The sequence below is a fragment of the Umbelopsis ramanniana genome (genome assembly GCF_025399195.1).
Source record: "Umbelopsis ramanniana AG unplaced genomic scaffold K450scaffold_24, whole genome shotgun sequence".
Taxonomy (NCBI): domain Eukaryota; kingdom Fungi; phylum Mucoromycota; class Umbelopsidomycetes; order Umbelopsidales; family Umbelopsidaceae; genus Umbelopsis; species Umbelopsis ramanniana.
The window spans coordinates 222161-239769 of record NW_026252110.1 but is presented as its reverse complement, the minus strand read 5'-3'; the positions used below and the strand labels follow the sequence as shown (position 1 = coordinate 239769).

The following is a 17609-nucleotide window of genomic DNA, read 5'->3' as shown; positions in this document are numbered from 1 at the left end:
AATGGAAGAAAAAATTGGTTCAACTTGAACTTTTTTGAGAAACGGTCACGGAAAGAAGGGAGTGCGGGGTTAGAATCACATCAACTGAGTGATAACATTTTTTGGCCACCATTTTTCACTGTGTGTGCAAGCGCTCAAAGCCAGTCGAGGGCTGCTGACTGGGTCTGCAGTCCCAGCTTCGCGTTCAAACAGAGGAATACCAAAAGTCTACCGTATAAACGACAGCTTTGCCTCACAAGACCGCATGTTATCGTTTACAAAAGTTAAATCCGCGTTTGATTTTTGACTGTCGAGGTTGTCAAGCACATCACGATGAAGAATGGTATGTCTGCGGTTGTACTCGCGGCGCAACATTGCTATTATAAAGGGATTCAACCCGCACTGAAACCCGTTCAAAAACATCTAAGAGCTTGAATTCCGAACGTGTAAGACGGATGTCATTGTATCAGTGCCTATGTTTTCCAGTCATGCGACTATCGTTTTGACTGTAACTTTCAAAATACACCAAAGAAAATAAAAAGAAAACGTTGTCAACGCTCACTGATGACATAAGTTGCTATGATATGCAAAGGAGAGCTCCCTTGACCTTGCCACTCACAAGTTTTTGACATCTGGGTTTCAATAAACACGGTGTCGCGGGAAACATTTAACACTGCTTGTTGCTTTATTGGTAAGGAATGGAAGGTTTGTGTACACAGGTTACAGCATATGTGCTCATGCGGTACACGCAATGAGGTCGCAAAATGTGGCAGATGAGAGACGAGGAGTCGGAGGCTGTGAGACCCTCTTTAACCTTACATCTAGAATCTTAGAAATATGTAGGTTTCTACGGAGTAAGTCCCCACAATGTCGCTTCTATTAATACAATGTCACCCCTCATTAATACACATTACGAATTTAGGGAACTTTCCACGATGAACTTGTTCTCATAGGGATTCCGCGGAAGTAGATAGATAGATATCCCATTTCATTGACTCATCATCTAAGGAGGTGAGATTGGGAATTTTGACTTTTCAACAACCGGAGAAAAGCACCCTAATAAGCCATGTGAGAAAAAAATAAAGGAGTGAATAAGAAAATACAGTAATCAGGCCAGGCCAAAGTCCAGAGCACTTACAGATGTAGGTAAACAAAGCATGAGAGATCGAAAGGGTTCCCACTCCACAATTTTTGGTTGGGTAGAACCTTTTTTTTATTATTATTTATTTATTGTATTGGTGTACCGTCGTGTTCTCGGTCCAATTTCGCGCTACGGTATAACCTGGAGAATACCGGAAACCAATCCTACTGTGTACGACAATGCTAACACCCACTCTAAAAGCTTTTTTACGGCGCAGAAAGGAAATTCCATCGCGCGTGGTTCAGTCCATTCTCCTGTAACTAGCTAGTTTAAAAAACACAGCGATCGAAATTGCTGCATTTCAGAGCAACTTTATTGGGTCAGCAACATGGGGGGGGGGTCATACCACCCATCCTTATCGAACCAATTGCGAAGGCTTGCAATTGTCAACGGTGAGCGTTATCAGTAAGTTAAAGGTGATACATGTATATTTCAAGTCCAACGAGAATTGATCTGTGCGAGGAAGGATTTATACCCTTTGATTTCCACTTTGAGGACAAGGAAGTCCCACACACTCTAGGGGGATTCAAGGGTCAATTTCAATTCAACCAGTGAAACATTCCCGCTTAGAAGATATGGGGAAACTCCACATGGCATCATCGATTGAACGTCGTTATGAGAAACCCCTTCTTCCCTTTGTACTTGAATGACCTTATTAGTACTTGCCGGGCTGCGAGGAATTGCAAATATCCGTTGTTGTTCGGCGGAGAAAATAATTTCTTACGGCATATTGGTGCTTTTGGCATTTTGACAGCCCACCACTAGGTCTTTTTCTACTTTGCAATTTATACAGTCTGCCATCCTACGAGTAATCCGGTTGGTTATGGGGCTTCTCTTTCTTTCAGTGGATATCACATATAAAAAGCCTTAAACTCTTCTCCCTCCTTTTCTCACTTCTCTTTCACTTTCCTTTTGATCATGCAATCCACCATACATGTCACTCCCACTGACCACGACGTTGATGCTCATGCGCCGGCCAGTACTTATTACACGACTGGAAGTAACTCCAGTGGTGCTCTGAACCGATTAAAATCCTATACAGTACGCATTTATAATTCTGTTTTTTTTTTGTTGTGATTTGTGTTTCATTGTTTGATTAATTTTTTTTGGACCTTCCAGCGACGAACGGGTACAGAAACCTTTTCAGCCCACTCGATACCTCGTAGACGACGAGCTTCACATGGTAAGCACGATATGGACGACGTATGGAGGCGCACCTTTTTTTTGTATGACCTTATATGGGACTTGGCGGCTTAAAAAAAGCTTCAGAGCATGGCCCTAGAACATTCGCACTGCCACAAATAGATACGAAACAAGCACCGTGTAGATCTCCTCACTAATCAAGCCATCCAATTTTATTTTTCACTATAAAGATGATAAGAACAAGGCACGCAAGTTTCTTATTGACGTGCAAGAGACGCAACGTATTATTCTGGAACAGGAAGACACCGATGGCGATTTCCAAATCACCATAAATGACTTAGGCCCAAAAACGTTAACGGTTGGCACAGCAGACTCCGGTGGCTATAAAAAAATCGAAATCCGTGGAACCTATATGCTATCCAACCTTTTGCAGGAACTGGCCTTGGCAAATGATTATGGCCGCAAGCATATTGTGTTGGATGAAGCTCGCTTGAATGAAAATCCCGTCGACCGCTTGTCACGCATGATACGGCACCATTTTTGGGATGGCCTGACTAGACGCATCGACGCAGACGGTTTGGAAATTATCTGTGCGGATCCAAAAAACCGGTCAGCCGATCACAACCCACGCATCTACATTCCATACAGCGAAACCGAAGTCTACGAATATTACAAAGAGATGGCTGAGGCCCGAAAGCACCTAAACTTGGAGGTCGAACTTTTACCACAAGAAATCACCCCACAGTATGTTAAAAGCATCAATGACCGACCTGGCATTCTTGCCTTGGCCATGAAGAAGACTCAAGACGCCAACGGAAAGGCATCATTTGTAGGCGTTCCCTTTGTTGTTCCAGGTGGTCGATTTAATGAAATGTACGGATGGGATTCGTACTTTGAAACGCTCGGTCTGCTAGTGGACGGTCGAGTCGATCTAGCCCAGAGTATGGTCGAAAACTTTGTTTACCAAATACTTCACTATGGGAAAATCTTAAATGCCAATCGATCATACTATCTTACTCGGTCACAGCCCCCGTTCTTGACCGACATGGCACTCAAAGTATACGAGCGACTGCGAACCGATAGGGAGGAAGAGAATAAGGAGTGGTTGCGAGAGGCATTCAAGGCAGCTATCAAGGAATACCACACCGTCTGGATGGCTGAACCTAGACTCGATAAGAAAACCATGTTATCAAGATTTTATCCCACTGGTCTGGGTATTCCGCCCGAAACCGAAGCATCTCACTTCGATCATATCATCGAGCCTTACGCAAAGCAATACAATGTCACTATCCCTGAATTCAACGACCTCTATAACAGTGGTAAAGTCAAGGAACCAAAGCTAGATGATTATTTCCTGCATGACCGAGCAGTACGCGAATCTGGCCACGACACTACCTATCGTTATGAAAAAAGATGCGCCCATTTGGCCACCATTGATCTCAACGCTCTTTTGTACAAGTACGAAATGGACATCGGCGAAGCCATCCAAGATATCTTTGAAGGAGACTTAGAGGATTACGAAGGCATACCACAAAATGCTGAAGTATGGTTTGAACGAGCGAGAGTGCGTAAGGAACGTATTGACAAATACCTATGGAATGAAGAGAAGAGTCTTTACTTTGATTACGATACCGTCAAGGAAGAGCAAAGCATATACGACACCGTCACGGCGTTCTGGGCGATGTGGGCGGGGTGTGCTAGTCAAGAACAAGCAGAAAAAATGACGTGAGTACTCTTTGTGTTTACGTTCTAGTCTACGTATACGCCTTCTCACTTTTATTCCTCTGTAGTAAAAACTCTCTCATCAAGTTCGAGGTAATAGGTGGTCTGGTATCCGGTACTGAAGTTTCAAGAGGTGTCATATCATTGGACCGACCTAATCGACAATGGGACTTTCCATTCGGCTGGGCTCCTCACCAAATAATGGCATGGCGGGGCTTTGAAAAATATGGAATGCTTGATATCGCTAGACGATTGGCGTACCGATGGCTTTTTACGTAAGTTACAAATTCCTTTGAAGGGTCATGCCCAAAATTGTTTACTAAAACTTTTCCTGTTGATGGTATAGCATCACCAAATCATTTGTTGACTTCAATGGCGTTGTGCCGGAAAAGTTTGATGTGGTCAGCTTGACCCATAAGGTGGAGGTAGAATATGGCAACGTTGGTGTCGACTTCAAATTCGTACCAAGAGAAGGTTTCGGATGGATGAATGCTTCATACCAAGTCGGTCTTAGCTATCTCAATACACAAATGCGACGTGCCCTTGGAACTTGTACAAACCCCGATCTACTTTTTGAGCGTTCCCTTGCTAGAGAAAATGCTCTCAAGACAGCTGGTGCTAGCTTACATCGCCGCAAATCCTCAGAAGCTGCTGCTATTGCCATCACTCAAAACGGTTCCATCAACGCCGCCATCACAAGAGTAGCTGCTGACTCAGGCATTGGAGGTGGTTCTGGCTTGGTCCCGTCCGACAACTACGAAACGGTGAGCTCCCCAATGACGCTGCACCCAGATAGCCATTACGCACTGAAATAAATCAAATGAAGAAGACCCCACAAAGATAAAATTGAATAAAGTCATAATGGGTGGTAGTCGTTTGCTTTTGCATTAATGTAGTTACTTTCGTCCATTCTAATACCTTTCAACAAATTATGAGGACCTGTCAATAACTATCATCATTTCCTATTCAAAATCGATAAACCATTAAACTCGTCTGTTATTAAAATGATTATTATTGATACCTAACATCTCCCTATGACTAAGTCCTTTCTATAATCCATATTCAAAATGTAATTGTCGATCACCAATTAGCTTATTATTTGACCCAGGGAGGAGCTCTTGTAGTTCGCCAGACACCAGTAGCTTTGCCTTGATTCTATTTTGCCTCTGGAGTAGGTATCGCTGTAGTAAATTCAGCAGCATGAATAAGGAAATAAATGCCAGATTGATGGCGTGTCCCCGCACTGTTTCACAATGTAATTAGACTTAAAGGTATATCAGCAACGTGCGGTGAATATTTAAAATCTTACTGTAGCGGGGTGCATCATCATGTTGATATATGTGGGACCCGAGCAAGCCAGCAGAATTGTTGGCAGAGACAGCCATCGCGGTTGCGACGCTCTTCTTCATGCTGGGAGCTATGTTGCTGGTCAGCCAGGCATTCACGACAGGATTAATGACGAATATTCCTGAAACAGCTATGCAGACTGCAACGTATAACCCGCTTCTTCCAGTCAGAATGAGAAGCAATAGATAGCCGAGGAAAACTAAAGCTGCACCAGCCATGGCGTGGTAGGATCGTTCATAGTGTTTGTCTGAAGAGCGCGCCATATACACCATCTAGAAAGTTCGAAGATTAGTGAATTTAAAATCATTTGACCAGGCGCACAAGCATCCGATAAATTCATACCACGATAGCTGCAAACATGTATGGGGGAGCTACAGAAACCAAACATGGTTTTAGCCGATGCACGCAACATTGGGTCATTTTGAAGCGCGCCATTGACATGCAGTGAAAACCTTACCAGACATTAGGTTTGCTGACAGCTTGCTGTCGAATCCAAGCCCTTTGATGATAATGGGAAGGAAACTGAGTGGGATATCAATTAGTCGGAATTCTAACTATGCAATGCAACCCGCTGATCTGTGGTTTGTCATTAAACACAATATGTACTTACTTTGATACACTAGTGTTTGGAACACTTCCACAGAAAAACATAAGCATCCAGACCCACACTTTCCAGTCCGTCATAGCTGCTATGATTTCTGCTCGGTTACTGGCATCAATATCATGAGGTGATTCGTGCAAAACCACATTGTTCTCCGAATGCAGTCGAGTTACTGCCAAAACCCTCTCCTCAGCTGTCAACCACGAACAAGTCTCAGGAGCCGCTGGTAGATACCAACTATGAATGGAGTGTAAGTAATACGATCTTGATGCTCTAATGGTAGACATCGATACTTACAAAGCGAAAACTGCAATGACAATGGTGGGTATACCTTCAATAACGAAAAGCCACTGCCAGCCAGCCATGCCACCTGAGCCTCGCAATCGCAGGATATAGTAGGCCAGGATACCAGCGAAAGAGTGCGAGAGTACACTGGTACTGTAAAAAAGCGCAATGCGAGTCGCTATTTCGGATTTGCGATAGAAAAGAGTCAAAAAGTAGACAACTCCTGGAAAGAAGCCACTTTCCCAAATGCCCAAGAAGAAACGCAGCACCATAAGCTCTGTGTAGCCGCGGACTTGAGAATGAGCTGTCGCAATGGTTCCCCAGCATATCATCAACAGAGGTAACCTATCAAATCATCTTGCCGTCAAGCATTTTTTTCCCTTTTAAGCCTCTTTCCGTCAAAAGTATGATCTTACCATCGCTTAGCAGAGTATTTCTTCAGCATAATATTACTAGGTACTTGGAACAAAAGGAAGCCAGCCTATGCACATGTGTAAGTTCAAAAGATCCTTCAAGACATTCACGCACAAGATATCGGCACCTACATAGAATATCATTACACATTTGTTGAATTGCCCTGGCTTTAAATGAAGGTCCTCTTCAAAGTTGTCCAACACAGCATTTCCTTTGAAAATGCGTAAGCAAGATAAACCCATTAACCATTATTTCCACCGCCATCGCAAATGCATCATACCTAAACTAGAACGATCAAGGGCGGCAAATAGGTACATTAAGCATAAGTAGGGGAGTAGTTTTGTATCTAATTTGCGCACCAGTGCAGTCTCCATGGCTGAGTCCGTCGCCGATAACGTATCTATGGGGTATAATATGGGCTCACGGGGCGATTCATTTATAAGCGGTGCATGTATATCGATATCAGGCATGGGCTGTCAATTCTTTGTTGAATTATACAAAGGGGAAAAGAGGGAGATAGAGGGTCTTTTGGAAAATAAGAAATTAAGAATGCAGTTTGGCCGGGTAAATAATAATTTTAGGCGGTCACTGGGTCACATTTGCTCACAGGGTTCGAGCAAGTGCCAATCGTATCGTACAGTCTCAAAAAAGAATTGAATGTGATATAGAAAAATATAGGTTACATTAGATGCCTATGGTGGTCTTTTCCAAACTGCTACTCTTCCTCTGCGGTCAGTGGTGACTACAACGTCTTCTCTAAAATACAAACCAACGCAAGGGTCGGCATGAATGGTTTGTACCATGACAGGTTGTAAGAATGCAACTCTGTTTTTTTCTAACACCGGATGTAGCGTAGGCGGCTTTTCGTAATAGCCACTACCAAGGCCTTGGACAGGATTGGAAAACGATGACACAGAAGCGCCACGATGTCTAGATTGCTTTTGCTTTTTGCGGGTTCAAAATTAGGGTCACTGGCGCAGTTGAGGTTTTTCAATGGTGTAATTCTCTCTACTTACAGTTTTTGGCCTATGCAACGCAGAGACAGAAAAATCCCATAAAATCAGTTTTGCGTCTTCACCAACGCTACCGAAGCGATAAACATTTTCGTCACAGCGATAGGAATCGAATGACACACTGGTGACCTGAAAAAAATTAAATGTATCAGAGGCGCAGATCAATTGATCAGGTAATATCTCTAGATGGATCTTACCCATGAACTATGCCCTTGACAGCGAGCAACAATGCGCTGTTCTCGGAAAGCCCAAATGGTTACCAAATCATCCTGTCCACCGGTCTACAATTTTGGTTGAGTTTAGTTATGGCCGAAGGTTCGAGATTTACTCAAATGCTGTGCCGCGCGCTACGTACCAGAATATACCGACCATCAGGGCTCCAAGCTACACAAGTCAAACCGCCATAATAAGTTTGATAGGTGTCCAGCAATCTAAGATCAAAGTGATAAGAAAAAAGATTAAATACTGTCTATGCTCAAAAACTGCAGTCCCATCCATACGAACTTTTCGTCAATGTAGTCAATGATACGTAGCCTGCCGTCTAGACCAACAACAGCAACATGCTGGAAATCGGGAGAGAATGCGAATGCTAAAGGATCGAACATGTCAGTGATTGGGAATTTCTCTAATAGTAATCTACACCCACACTTAAGACTAGTTATACATACCATGTATAGGGTTTTTGCTGACACTCCAGTGTGAGACAGGATTGCACTTGTGTGCTCCTCTAACATGCGGTTTAGTAACCTTGAGGCTGTCCAAGAAAGAGAGAGAGTGTGTTCAATATATCACAGTCGAGCAATCACATGTGGCTCAATTCATACTTACTATAGATCCTCGTGAAGGCTTTCGATTTTGACTTGATGAAAGCCATTGCTCACATGAGGCTTCGCTAACGGATTGTTAAACACTAGGGTCGTACCAGCTCCAATCCCGTTGGTTGTGGACGAGTCTAGTGGAAACGCTCCAAGATCTTCTCGCTCCTTGTCAAAGATCATACAGCATCCATCATGGAAAGATGCCATAAATAAGTTTTCGGAACCAGGCAGCCACTTGATTGCAGTCACTGCTGATGAATTGATGACGCCCTAAGGGGTGTAGACTATCAGTAACAAACATACTCCCGTACATGTATTGACCAAGCTATGTTAACTCACGCCTTTGTTGATCCTTCCATACTTGTTGCATAGCGGATCAAACCATAAAATATCGCCCGTGGAAAAGCCTATTATAACGTCAAGATGATCCGACCCTCTTGTAAGCATGTTCACATCATGTACTGTAGGGTATGAGCGAGCAAAGATAATGCGGGACAGTGGTTCTTTGGGATGGCCAGTAGCATCCATCCATACAAAACTGGTACCGCAATTGTAAAATAAATTGGTATCGTCGCTTGTCCTTGCGATAAGAATTTTGGCTAGCTGATCGTTTGTAATGATACGTTGCACAAACGAGGAATTGGACTTGGTGATGCTGGTTTTAGGTTTGCGCGGAGCTTTACCATTCCCAGATAATGTGTGGCCTCTGGTTAAAAACGAGAGGGTCGATGTCGCGTTGTTGCTGCCCACACCTCCTTCAATAGAGGTCATTTGCCGAGAGGACAATGAATTCGGGGATTCTTGCGAGGCGGCAGCAGTTTGGAGAGAGAACTTTCGTCTCAGTACATGCATTTGCTTGTTTCCATTGACATTGGAAGCCGTTGCTACCGGTGAAGGTGGATGTAAAGTGTTGCTATTTTCTTCGTCCGAATCATTTGAATCGGCTGAATTGGATGCAGCCACCGTTTCAGAAGTAGTTGTAGTGGAGCTGCTATTTGAGTATAAATTACCCAGTCCTTCTAATTTCGATGAATCCTTGTATTTAATGGACACCAGGCTGACGGTTGTTCCAATGTTGTAGTTCGGAATCAATGAATCAAATAGAATTTCATGATAGAGGTCGTAGCGCCCTTCTGGTGAAACAAACTCCTGACAGCGGTGATCCGGGTTAGAAGAAGGGAATGGAGGAGGTCGAAAAGTACCGAGTGCGATATCCGCTGATTGCTTTCTTGCCAGATTGTTAGCTACACTTCCCGGTCCTGGCTGATTAGGGATAACACAATGAGTTGCTAGAACTGATGATCTGAAAACGCCGCCATGCAACCACAGTGGCAGACTACCAAATGAAACACAGAGAGTACACCTACAATATCCGCCATGACAACGGTGTGCCAACTTTAATGTTGAAAGATGGTTGCCGGTAGTGTGAGGACACACGATTTGTGTTGTTCGCGGGAAAGGTACGGGTAAAGGACTCAGTGGTCGAGAAAAGCTAAGTACGGGGCTGAAATTGGCAAATCTTCAAAAACGGAAAAAGTGGTTTCCCAGCCATGGCCACCACCAATTATGGGGTTGTCTAATCGATCTTGTAGCAAGCAAGGTTTGCGTGGCAAAGATTATGATCACCTGGACCCTCAGTGGAGCTTTTTGGCACAGATTGGTAATCTGACGGGTCCAAGTCCTTCACAATTACTTTCTCTTCTTAACCATCATCTACATTTGTCTCGAAGTGGAAGAGTCTTTACACATTCGTTACTGCGTAAAGTATATTTATGGGAGAGTGGGTCTGCGGTTAAGAGAAGTTCTCACCAACATGCTTAGTTTAGATCCTTTTCGGTTCAACTGGAAACTTGCCCATTCCTAATTAGAAACAGTAGCTTAATCGGTATGTATCTGTTTCCAGCGCTGCATCATGGATGATGCTGTTTGGCAGCAAAGGCAAGTGCGCTCATGCATAAAAGCAGCCAACATCATAAACCACCGAGCACAAGTGGTGTGCCATCCACTTATAACGTGGCATAATCACACATCATTTGATGCATTGCCCAAAAAAAAAAAAATTAAAAAGAGTCTTTGGTTGTAATGAAAGATTTGTAATTTTTTCTTTTTAGGTGGGTTGTTATGGCGGTATTCAACAGGCTCTAATTACTACATGTATGGGCTCTACTCCTTGGTTCCGTTATAATCCCACTGACCCTTTGGGGTGGGAACTTCAAGGTTCTCCCAAGGCTTCCACTCCTCCATTTTGGCGAGCAACTTCAACTCATCTTCAGCCTGCAAGATGACTTCTTCAATCTGACCAGCGTTCAACTGCTCTTCTATTTCATTGACGTTTTCGGTAGCGTTGACGACGGACAAGCGATGTTGCGTGACAGATTCAACGGCTTGACGATAGACGGCGGTGGCAGGGAGACGTGAAGCTGCAGTCAACGTGGCGTTGTATGTGCTGATCAAATGTGGGCGAGGGTTTGGGTGAACTGGAATACCAGCGAGGCCTGTGGTGGACTAGAAAGATATCACGAGCGTTAGTACATTTGAAAAAAAGTCAGATTCAATCCTCCATGGGGGTTGAAACGGCAAATTATTGAAATCGTCGTAAATTGTCCAATGTTTGGAAATTGAACGCTCCACATTATGTCATTCAAACAAGATGAATACTGACCTTGGTAACAGCTTGAAAAAGAGACTTTGTAAAACGCATGTTGACTGTACTTGGTGCTAGTAACCGACCGCTCTGCCTGTAGTTATTTTTTGGCTTATTGAAAATTTTGATGACGTCGACAAACTCGAGCTTGATCCGTTTTGCCCCCGCTTGCCACTCATTGCCCGACATTGGTGCTTCTATCGAACACGCCATACACCTTGATACTGCTAAAGTTCGTATAAGCTATTGCAAACCATCCTTCAAAAAATACTCGATAACAGCTCACCCAATGATGGAAACGAAAATTATATATTATTAAAGCTAGCAACAAAATTAAACGCAAATTGTATCAATCCGGAAATGTTTGGGGCCGCCGGTTTTGCAGGCAAGGTTCCTAGGCACGTCTCCACTTGCCAAATACCTTGATAATGGCAGCCTTGACAACAGAAGCTGCCTTTTCGGTCTCTTTCTTTGTAAGACCAGTAGTAGCGTAGATTTTGATACTAGGCTTAGGGCAGTGTCTCTCTTGCTCAACAACATACTTGGCACGAGTGATGAGAACGCCTTGATAGGCACACTCATCAACGACGTCTTGGAGAAGTCGCTCTTCGTCTTCGCGGGAAACTTCAGTCTCTTCACCCTTCAAGTGGAGCTTCAAGAACGTTGGCTTGGCACGGATATGTAAGAATGGTGCAGGAGAGTCCATGTCGGCACTGAAGAGATCAATCAGCGGCTCCATTGATTTGTGCTTAAGAGTTTGGCGAACGGATTGCATGCGTTCACTAAGCTCGGTGAGAATGGAAGGCTGCTGTTGAATGATCTTCAGAGCTTCACTAGCAGAAACTGCCAACATGGCGGGAATAGATGCAGAGTAACAATATGCGGAACCAGAGAGACGCTGATGATCAATGATTTCATTAGAGCCAGCACAGAAACCTCCTGACGAACAAAGAGCGGTCGACATGGAACCGACGATCATATCGACTTGGCTAGGGTTGACGTTGAATAAATCGGTCAAACCAGCACCGCGTTTGCCCAAAACACCAATGGATTGGGATTCATCCAGAATCAAACGGTACTTGTATTTGGTCTTCAATTCAACCTGGAAGCAAACGGCATGGGTCAAAGTTAGCAAGATATTATGAAAAAGAAAAAAGTCTGTAACGGAACACGTACAATTTTTGAAAGGGGAGCAATATCACCATAGTTTGCAAATAGACCTTCGGTAACGATAAAACGTCTTGTCAAGCGCTTCTTGTGCTACAATTGTCAAATGTCAAATATAAATAAATGAAATACCAGTTACATCGACATAATTGTGTTGATTAATTTACCACAAGGTCATCAACACGAATTTCTTCAAGGACTCGTTCTAAGTCTTCAACATCGTTATGCTTGAACCAACGGACATTTGAACGTGAGATTTGAACACCTTTCTGAACAGCAAAGTTGACACCCTCGTCGCTAATAATGTGATTGACTCAGTATGGTGTCATGTTCAGCACAATATATCACATGTAGTAACTTACACAACAAGAAGATCGCCTCTCTTAGAGAAAGCAGGAATGACAGATGAAATGGTAGAGAAACCTTGGGCATAGATGATACATTCATCAGTACCAAGGAATCTAGCGATATCTTTTTCCAAATCCATGTGTACATCGATAGTTCCGTAGAAACCGGGAGGTCCACATGAACCTACACCATAGTTTCTAAGCGTACTGATAGCCTTCTCCTTAATCTGTTCAGAAGACACAAGGTTGATATAATTGGTAGTGGCAAGATTGAGTAGAGGCTTTGTATGCCCAGCGACTTTTGGCTTTGCAGATTGAGGTCCAATAATAACAGGAGTCTTTTCCAAGGTCATGCGATCGAAAGAGCTCAATGCAGGCACAAGAGGCTCTGGATGCCATTCTTCAACAAGTTCATTAATCTCCTATTGAAGCCAAACACCATGTCAGTATGTGCCATTAATTGAAATTCAAATTATCTAACATGTGCCGAAAGATATAGTAATATAACTTGCCTTGTTCGTCAACTTGACAGAGTTATCATTGGGTTTATAGCGCTTGGCTAGCATGTATTTGATAGCAAAGAAGACAAGGAACAGCTCAAGGACGACACGAAAGGGATCATGTTGGTATGATTCTTTGAGGTAGTTCATAATGATGTCTGATCCTGGAATCAGAGCTACCAACTCATATACTGAATTAACAGTTGAGTTTATGAAACGAACGTTATCGTCAACTGTGTAGGGCCGATCTGAGTTCACCATGACTTTTCGTCTGACAAGATGTAATAAAATTGGAGATGAAAAAGAAGATATCTGTCGGCCACTCTGCCCGGCAGGTTGTTTTGGAGCCCCGATCTTAGTGACAAAACCAGTGAATGAGACAAAAAAAAAAAAATTTGGGTGCCAAAAAAATAATTTTTTGCGTGTTTAATTGGGCCGACAAACTGAAATTGGTTTCTGTAATTAAGGGAGGTAGAAATTGAAAGTCGCTGGCAGTAGCACTTTTATACCATCGCGTACTTCCTTTCCTTGGCCGTCAATCACTTGCAGCTAAACATTGAATTCTAACTACTGAACTTTCTATCATGATCATCTTTACAGAATGGTGCATCGATACACATTGTCTATCCTGAGCCGCTAGCAGCAAACCACTTGATAGATTTGTCGTCAGAAGCAGATACAAGTTTTGTACCTTCTGAATTCCAGCAAACACCCCAGACTTGGTCTACATGGACTTCGTGAGTTTCCAGAACTTGTCGCATTCCAAGATCCCATATCTTGACTTGTTTGTCTGAACCTGCGCTTGCCATTTGCTGTTTGGAGATATTGGGATTTGATGCCACCGACAAAACCCAGTCGTTGTGACCAGTGAGTGCCGCTGCCACTTGTCCATGTTCAACATCATACACATGAATCCGTTTATCATCTGATCCACTTATTAACGTTCGAGAATCAGCAGCAAACGATAACGTTCGAACGGCCATTGCATGTCCTAAATATCGTAATATTGAATAGGTGAATCACAGAATTTGGACATAGATTTGGAAACATACCTGATAATGTGTGTACCAACTGACTAGTTTCAACATCGAAGACATATATGATGCCAGTTTCGGCTCCACAGGCCAAGTATTTGCCATCCGCACTCTATTGACAGGGTCAGTTGGTTCGCCAGCATCTCGGTAACTCTGATATCATAAGACTTACATATGCAGTTGACATGATGAATTGCTTCTTTGTTGCTAGCGATGACACTTGTTGACCACTCTCAATATTGTAAATGTTCAGATGGCCGCTGTATGAGCCAGAAGCGAAATGTGATCCATCAGGGCTGCACTTGGATGTCCATGCCTCTCCTGGTGGCGCTGAAATGCTATGTAATAGCTTTCCTTCATTTTCCAAATCCCATACACGAATGTTTGAATCGATTGATGTTGATATAGCCACTGGCATTGAATACAACACTTGTCAGAAGTACTAAAATGTGACAATAACAATACTGATTTGACTTACATGATCCACTCCTATTGGTATCCACAGAAATGATTCCTGTACTATGTCCTTCCAGTTTGAATTTTTCGTCTCCGGATGCTCCATCCCTACAAATGTCATGTCCATCAACTATCCGTGTGATATAAATGGATGAGGTTTAACCGAATCCCCTTACCAGCATTTTACAGTGCAGTCCAACGATCCAGTTATAACCGTATCGGTCACAGATGACCAGGCTACACCCCAAACTCCTTCTCTGTGAGCTAAAAGTTATTTGTTGTGGCATTAGTTTATATGATACTTTTCCGAATCGTTGTTTGGCGCTTGGTCGAGATTATTACCGTCATCTTTGACCACAGTTGGTATATATGTAGTGGGCTACATTAAAGTCATGTAGACGTAAGTCTTAGTTCAAGGGATTCCGCGCATTTGTCTACTCTTTGTGGAGAACACAACTTACCATTTCCTCTCTTCAACTTCAAGAACAGCGTCGCGATTCTCGAGCTGTGAAGCCATTGAGCTTGGAAGACAGTCACACGTGATCATTCCCCGCTTGCTTGGCTGACCGTTTTAAGTCATTCGACTTGGCCTTCGAAGTGCGCTCACTCCAGTACATCATGGAAGAAACCGACGAATATGACAGCGTTCAGTGGGATATACAAGATGCTACCACCGGAATGGACGATAGTAGCCCCCTCGGCAAAAGTCGACATGCTGACACGGCTACTATTGACCCATTGTCGGACATTGCAGATTCCATGAACAGTACCTTGAAGCTCGACAATAACTTTGAAAGCCAAGTAAGCATAGAAGCATGGCCCTGTGAGAAAAAAATCAAATAATAATAATAATAATAATAATACCATTATGAACAGAATGACTCATTAGCTTCGACAAGTAATCTCACCGACACCTATTCCACCAACTACGACCTTAATCGACCCGTCTTCAATCCTTACCTCGAATCACAGCTTGCCCCAACAACTATCTATAATAACCCTTCAACAAGCGCCTACAAGACGACTCATATTATTACAGACCGAAACATTCGAGTATCGGACCCTGAGAAGGAAACGGATGGCCAATCCACGTACATGTCTTATCTGATCACCTCCGATGTAAGTATCCACAGTTTACGTTGTTGGTACATGAATGTCACTTTTCAGTATCTCTGATGTGTGTTTTTAAATATTTCAGAAAGCATCAGTGCGAAGACGTTTTCAAGACTTTGTTTGGTTATATAATGTATTAAATGCTCATTTCCCCGCTTGCTTTGTTCCTTCTTTACCCGAGAAGCATCGGATGGGTAAGCTAACTTTTATCAAGCCCTATGAGTTACCGATGACTAGCATGATTTATTGATGAATTTTATAATCAGAGTATGTCCGAGGAGACCGCTTCGGAGGTGATTTTGTGGAAAAGCGAAGAGCCAGCTTGCAAAACTTTGTTGAAAGGATTGGTAGACACCCTATACTAAGCAACGCCGAATTTTTTGAGATGTTCCTGGAGTCACCGAAATTTGTAAGTAGGTCATGCACTTGAAAGTTTCTATAATTTCCGCTAATTCATGACTATAATTTATCACTCATACTCATTCTAGAACGATACCTCTGCTCGTGCATTACGCGAACAACAAGAGACCATGCTTGATACCTTTAGTGATTCATTGCTCAATGCATTCAGTAAAATTAAGAATCCAGACGAACGGTTTGTAAATATGAAAGAACAGTTGGATAAACTGGAGGAGAACTTGACTCTAATCGAGAAGACTCTGAATCGAACCAACAAACGACAAGAAGGTAAGGTCGTAAGCATGAAATATTTGTTTGTCAAACCGGACGTTTATGCAAAAGTTTGCCCTTTGAAATAGAGCTCTCCCAAGATTACAAGGAATTCGCTAGCAGTATGCAAGGGCTAGCGAATCTTGAAAGCGGCATTACAGTTCCAATACTGCGATTTGCGGAAACAGCAACTGAGTACTCAAGAGCTATGAAAAATCTGGTTAGTAGCGAGTTACTGAAAAAAAAGATACCTGTTATGCATCTATTGACGTAGTTTTCTCTAAGTCTGACAAGGGCGAGGCTGATTGGATCAGTGAAATACACGAGTACATCGCATATTGTACTGCCGTTAAGGTGAGATACACGACGAAATGGAAATGAAAGCGGCAGCACAGTATTAAGACCTTGTATTGCAGACCGTCTTGAAATTACGCGACCAAAAGCAAGTTGATTACGAGGAGTTGACAGAGTATTTGGCAGCAACAGAGAAGGAGCGAGAAAGGACTATGCATCCGTCAATGATGGATCGTGGCCTCAATATTACCGGCTACCTTACTGACAAGATACAAGAAGCCAGAGGTATCGATTCGGAGAAAATGAGAAGGGAGAAGATCCTCAAATTGGATATGCGTATCCGAGAAGTAAGCCGTTACTCCCAGCGTTGGTGCTAGCAACATTACCTTTTTAATAACATTGATCATTGTAGTTGCAAGAGGCAACTGAGCAAAGCAAAGAAGTGTCAACTTCATTTTCAGATCAAGTGGAGAGAGAATACAAGTACTTTGAGGAATCTCGAACTGTCGAAATTAAGAACGCTCTCGAAGGCTATACTGGTGTGAAAACGGAATTTTATACTAAGGTGAGCCTACTAGTCGATCATTGCACAATTTGTATGCATCCTTCTAACAGCTTAACTCAGGCATTGAGGGACTGGAAGGATGTTATCAATACTTTGGAAGCTATTCATGTAGAAGAAAATTGATAATAAAGCACACAATGATGTGATTTGCGTATGTATCGCAGGCCGTAGATTGAGGGCATTGGTGGAAACAACAAACAGAAGTCAATTTGTATGACAGCAACCCAGCTGTATTGACATTTGGATCGGCAAAAATGAAGCTCGTGATGCCCCTCGCTGATGCAGGAAGCTCATCGTCAGGGACTTTTATTAACGGTCGTTCGTTTATCGGAGGAGAAAATGTTTTCACGTATTGCA

At 43.0% G+C, this 17609-nt stretch overlaps 6 protein-coding genes across 6 annotated transcripts; 2 read left to right on the top strand and 4 right to left on the bottom strand.

Annotated features, from left to right (window-relative positions):
* Nucleotides 1-2038: 2038 nt before the first annotated feature.
* Nucleotides 2039-4800, top strand: K450DRAFT_271432 (uncharacterized protein; the record flags this gene model as incomplete). Its single annotated transcript, XM_051593007.1, has 5 exons — nt 2039-2161; nt 2240-2303; nt 2494-3988; nt 4054-4260; nt 4332-4800. The coding sequence occupies 5 exons, from the start codon at nt 2039-2041 to the stop codon at nt 4798-4800; spliced, it is 2358 nt and encodes a 785-aa protein (XP_051445092.1).
* Nucleotides 4801-7306: 2506 nt separating this feature from the next.
* Nucleotides 7307-10001, bottom strand: K450DRAFT_239312 (uncharacterized protein). Its single transcript, XM_051588747.1, has 9 exons — nt 9831-10001; nt 8803-9726; nt 8474-8733; nt 8314-8399; nt 8150-8234; nt 8001-8076; nt 7843-7926; nt 7649-7774; nt 7307-7570 (listed from the first exon to the last, which is right to left on the bottom strand). Exons 1-9 carry the CDS (start codon nt 9840-9842, stop codon nt 7325-7327), a joined length of 1899 nt encoding a protein of 632 aa, XP_051445091.1. The 5' UTR covers nt 9843-10001; the 3' UTR covers nt 7307-7324.
* A 528-nt stretch (nt 10002-10529) lies between these two features.
* On the bottom strand, nt 10530-11777 carry K450DRAFT_239306 (uncharacterized protein). The gene is made up of 2 exons (XM_051588746.1): nt 11126-11777; nt 10530-10968 (listed from the first exon to the last, which is right to left on the bottom strand). The coding sequence occupies exons 1-2, from the start codon at nt 11318-11320 to the stop codon at nt 10627-10629; spliced, it is 537 nt and encodes a 178-aa protein (XP_051445090.1). The 5' UTR covers nt 11321-11777; the 3' UTR covers nt 10530-10626.
* K450DRAFT_239303 (uncharacterized protein) lies at nt 11411-13414 on the bottom strand. The gene is made up of 5 exons (XM_051588745.1): nt 13134-13414; nt 12637-13043; nt 12442-12571; nt 12284-12367; nt 11411-12209 (listed from the first exon to the last, which is right to left on the bottom strand). The coding sequence occupies exons 1-5, from the start codon at nt 13380-13382 to the stop codon at nt 11502-11504; spliced, it is 1578 nt and encodes a 525-aa protein (XP_051445089.1). The 5' UTR covers nt 13383-13414; the 3' UTR covers nt 11411-11501.
* Nucleotides 13415-13515: 101 nt separating this feature from the next.
* K450DRAFT_239294 (uncharacterized protein) lies at nt 13516-15424 on the bottom strand. The gene is made up of 7 exons (XM_051588744.1): nt 15073-15424; nt 14954-14990; nt 14788-14875; nt 14634-14719; nt 14328-14566; nt 14174-14267; nt 13516-14112 (listed from the first exon to the last, which is right to left on the bottom strand). Exons 1-7 carry the CDS (start codon nt 15073-15075, stop codon nt 13745-13747), a joined length of 915 nt encoding a protein of 304 aa, XP_051445088.1. The 5' UTR covers nt 15076-15424; the 3' UTR covers nt 13516-13744.
* Nucleotides 15078-17422, top strand: K450DRAFT_239293 (uncharacterized protein). Its single transcript, XM_051588743.1, has 10 exons — nt 15078-15412; nt 15488-15730; nt 15810-15918; nt 15991-16133; nt 16213-16411; nt 16483-16613; nt 16679-16747; nt 16810-17034; nt 17100-17252; nt 17313-17422. The coding sequence occupies exons 1-10, from the start codon at nt 15230-15232 to the stop codon at nt 17373-17375; spliced, it is 1518 nt and encodes a 505-aa protein (XP_051445087.1). The 5' UTR covers nt 15078-15229; the 3' UTR covers nt 17376-17422.
* The last annotated feature ends 187 nt before the right edge of the window (nt 17423-17609 follow it).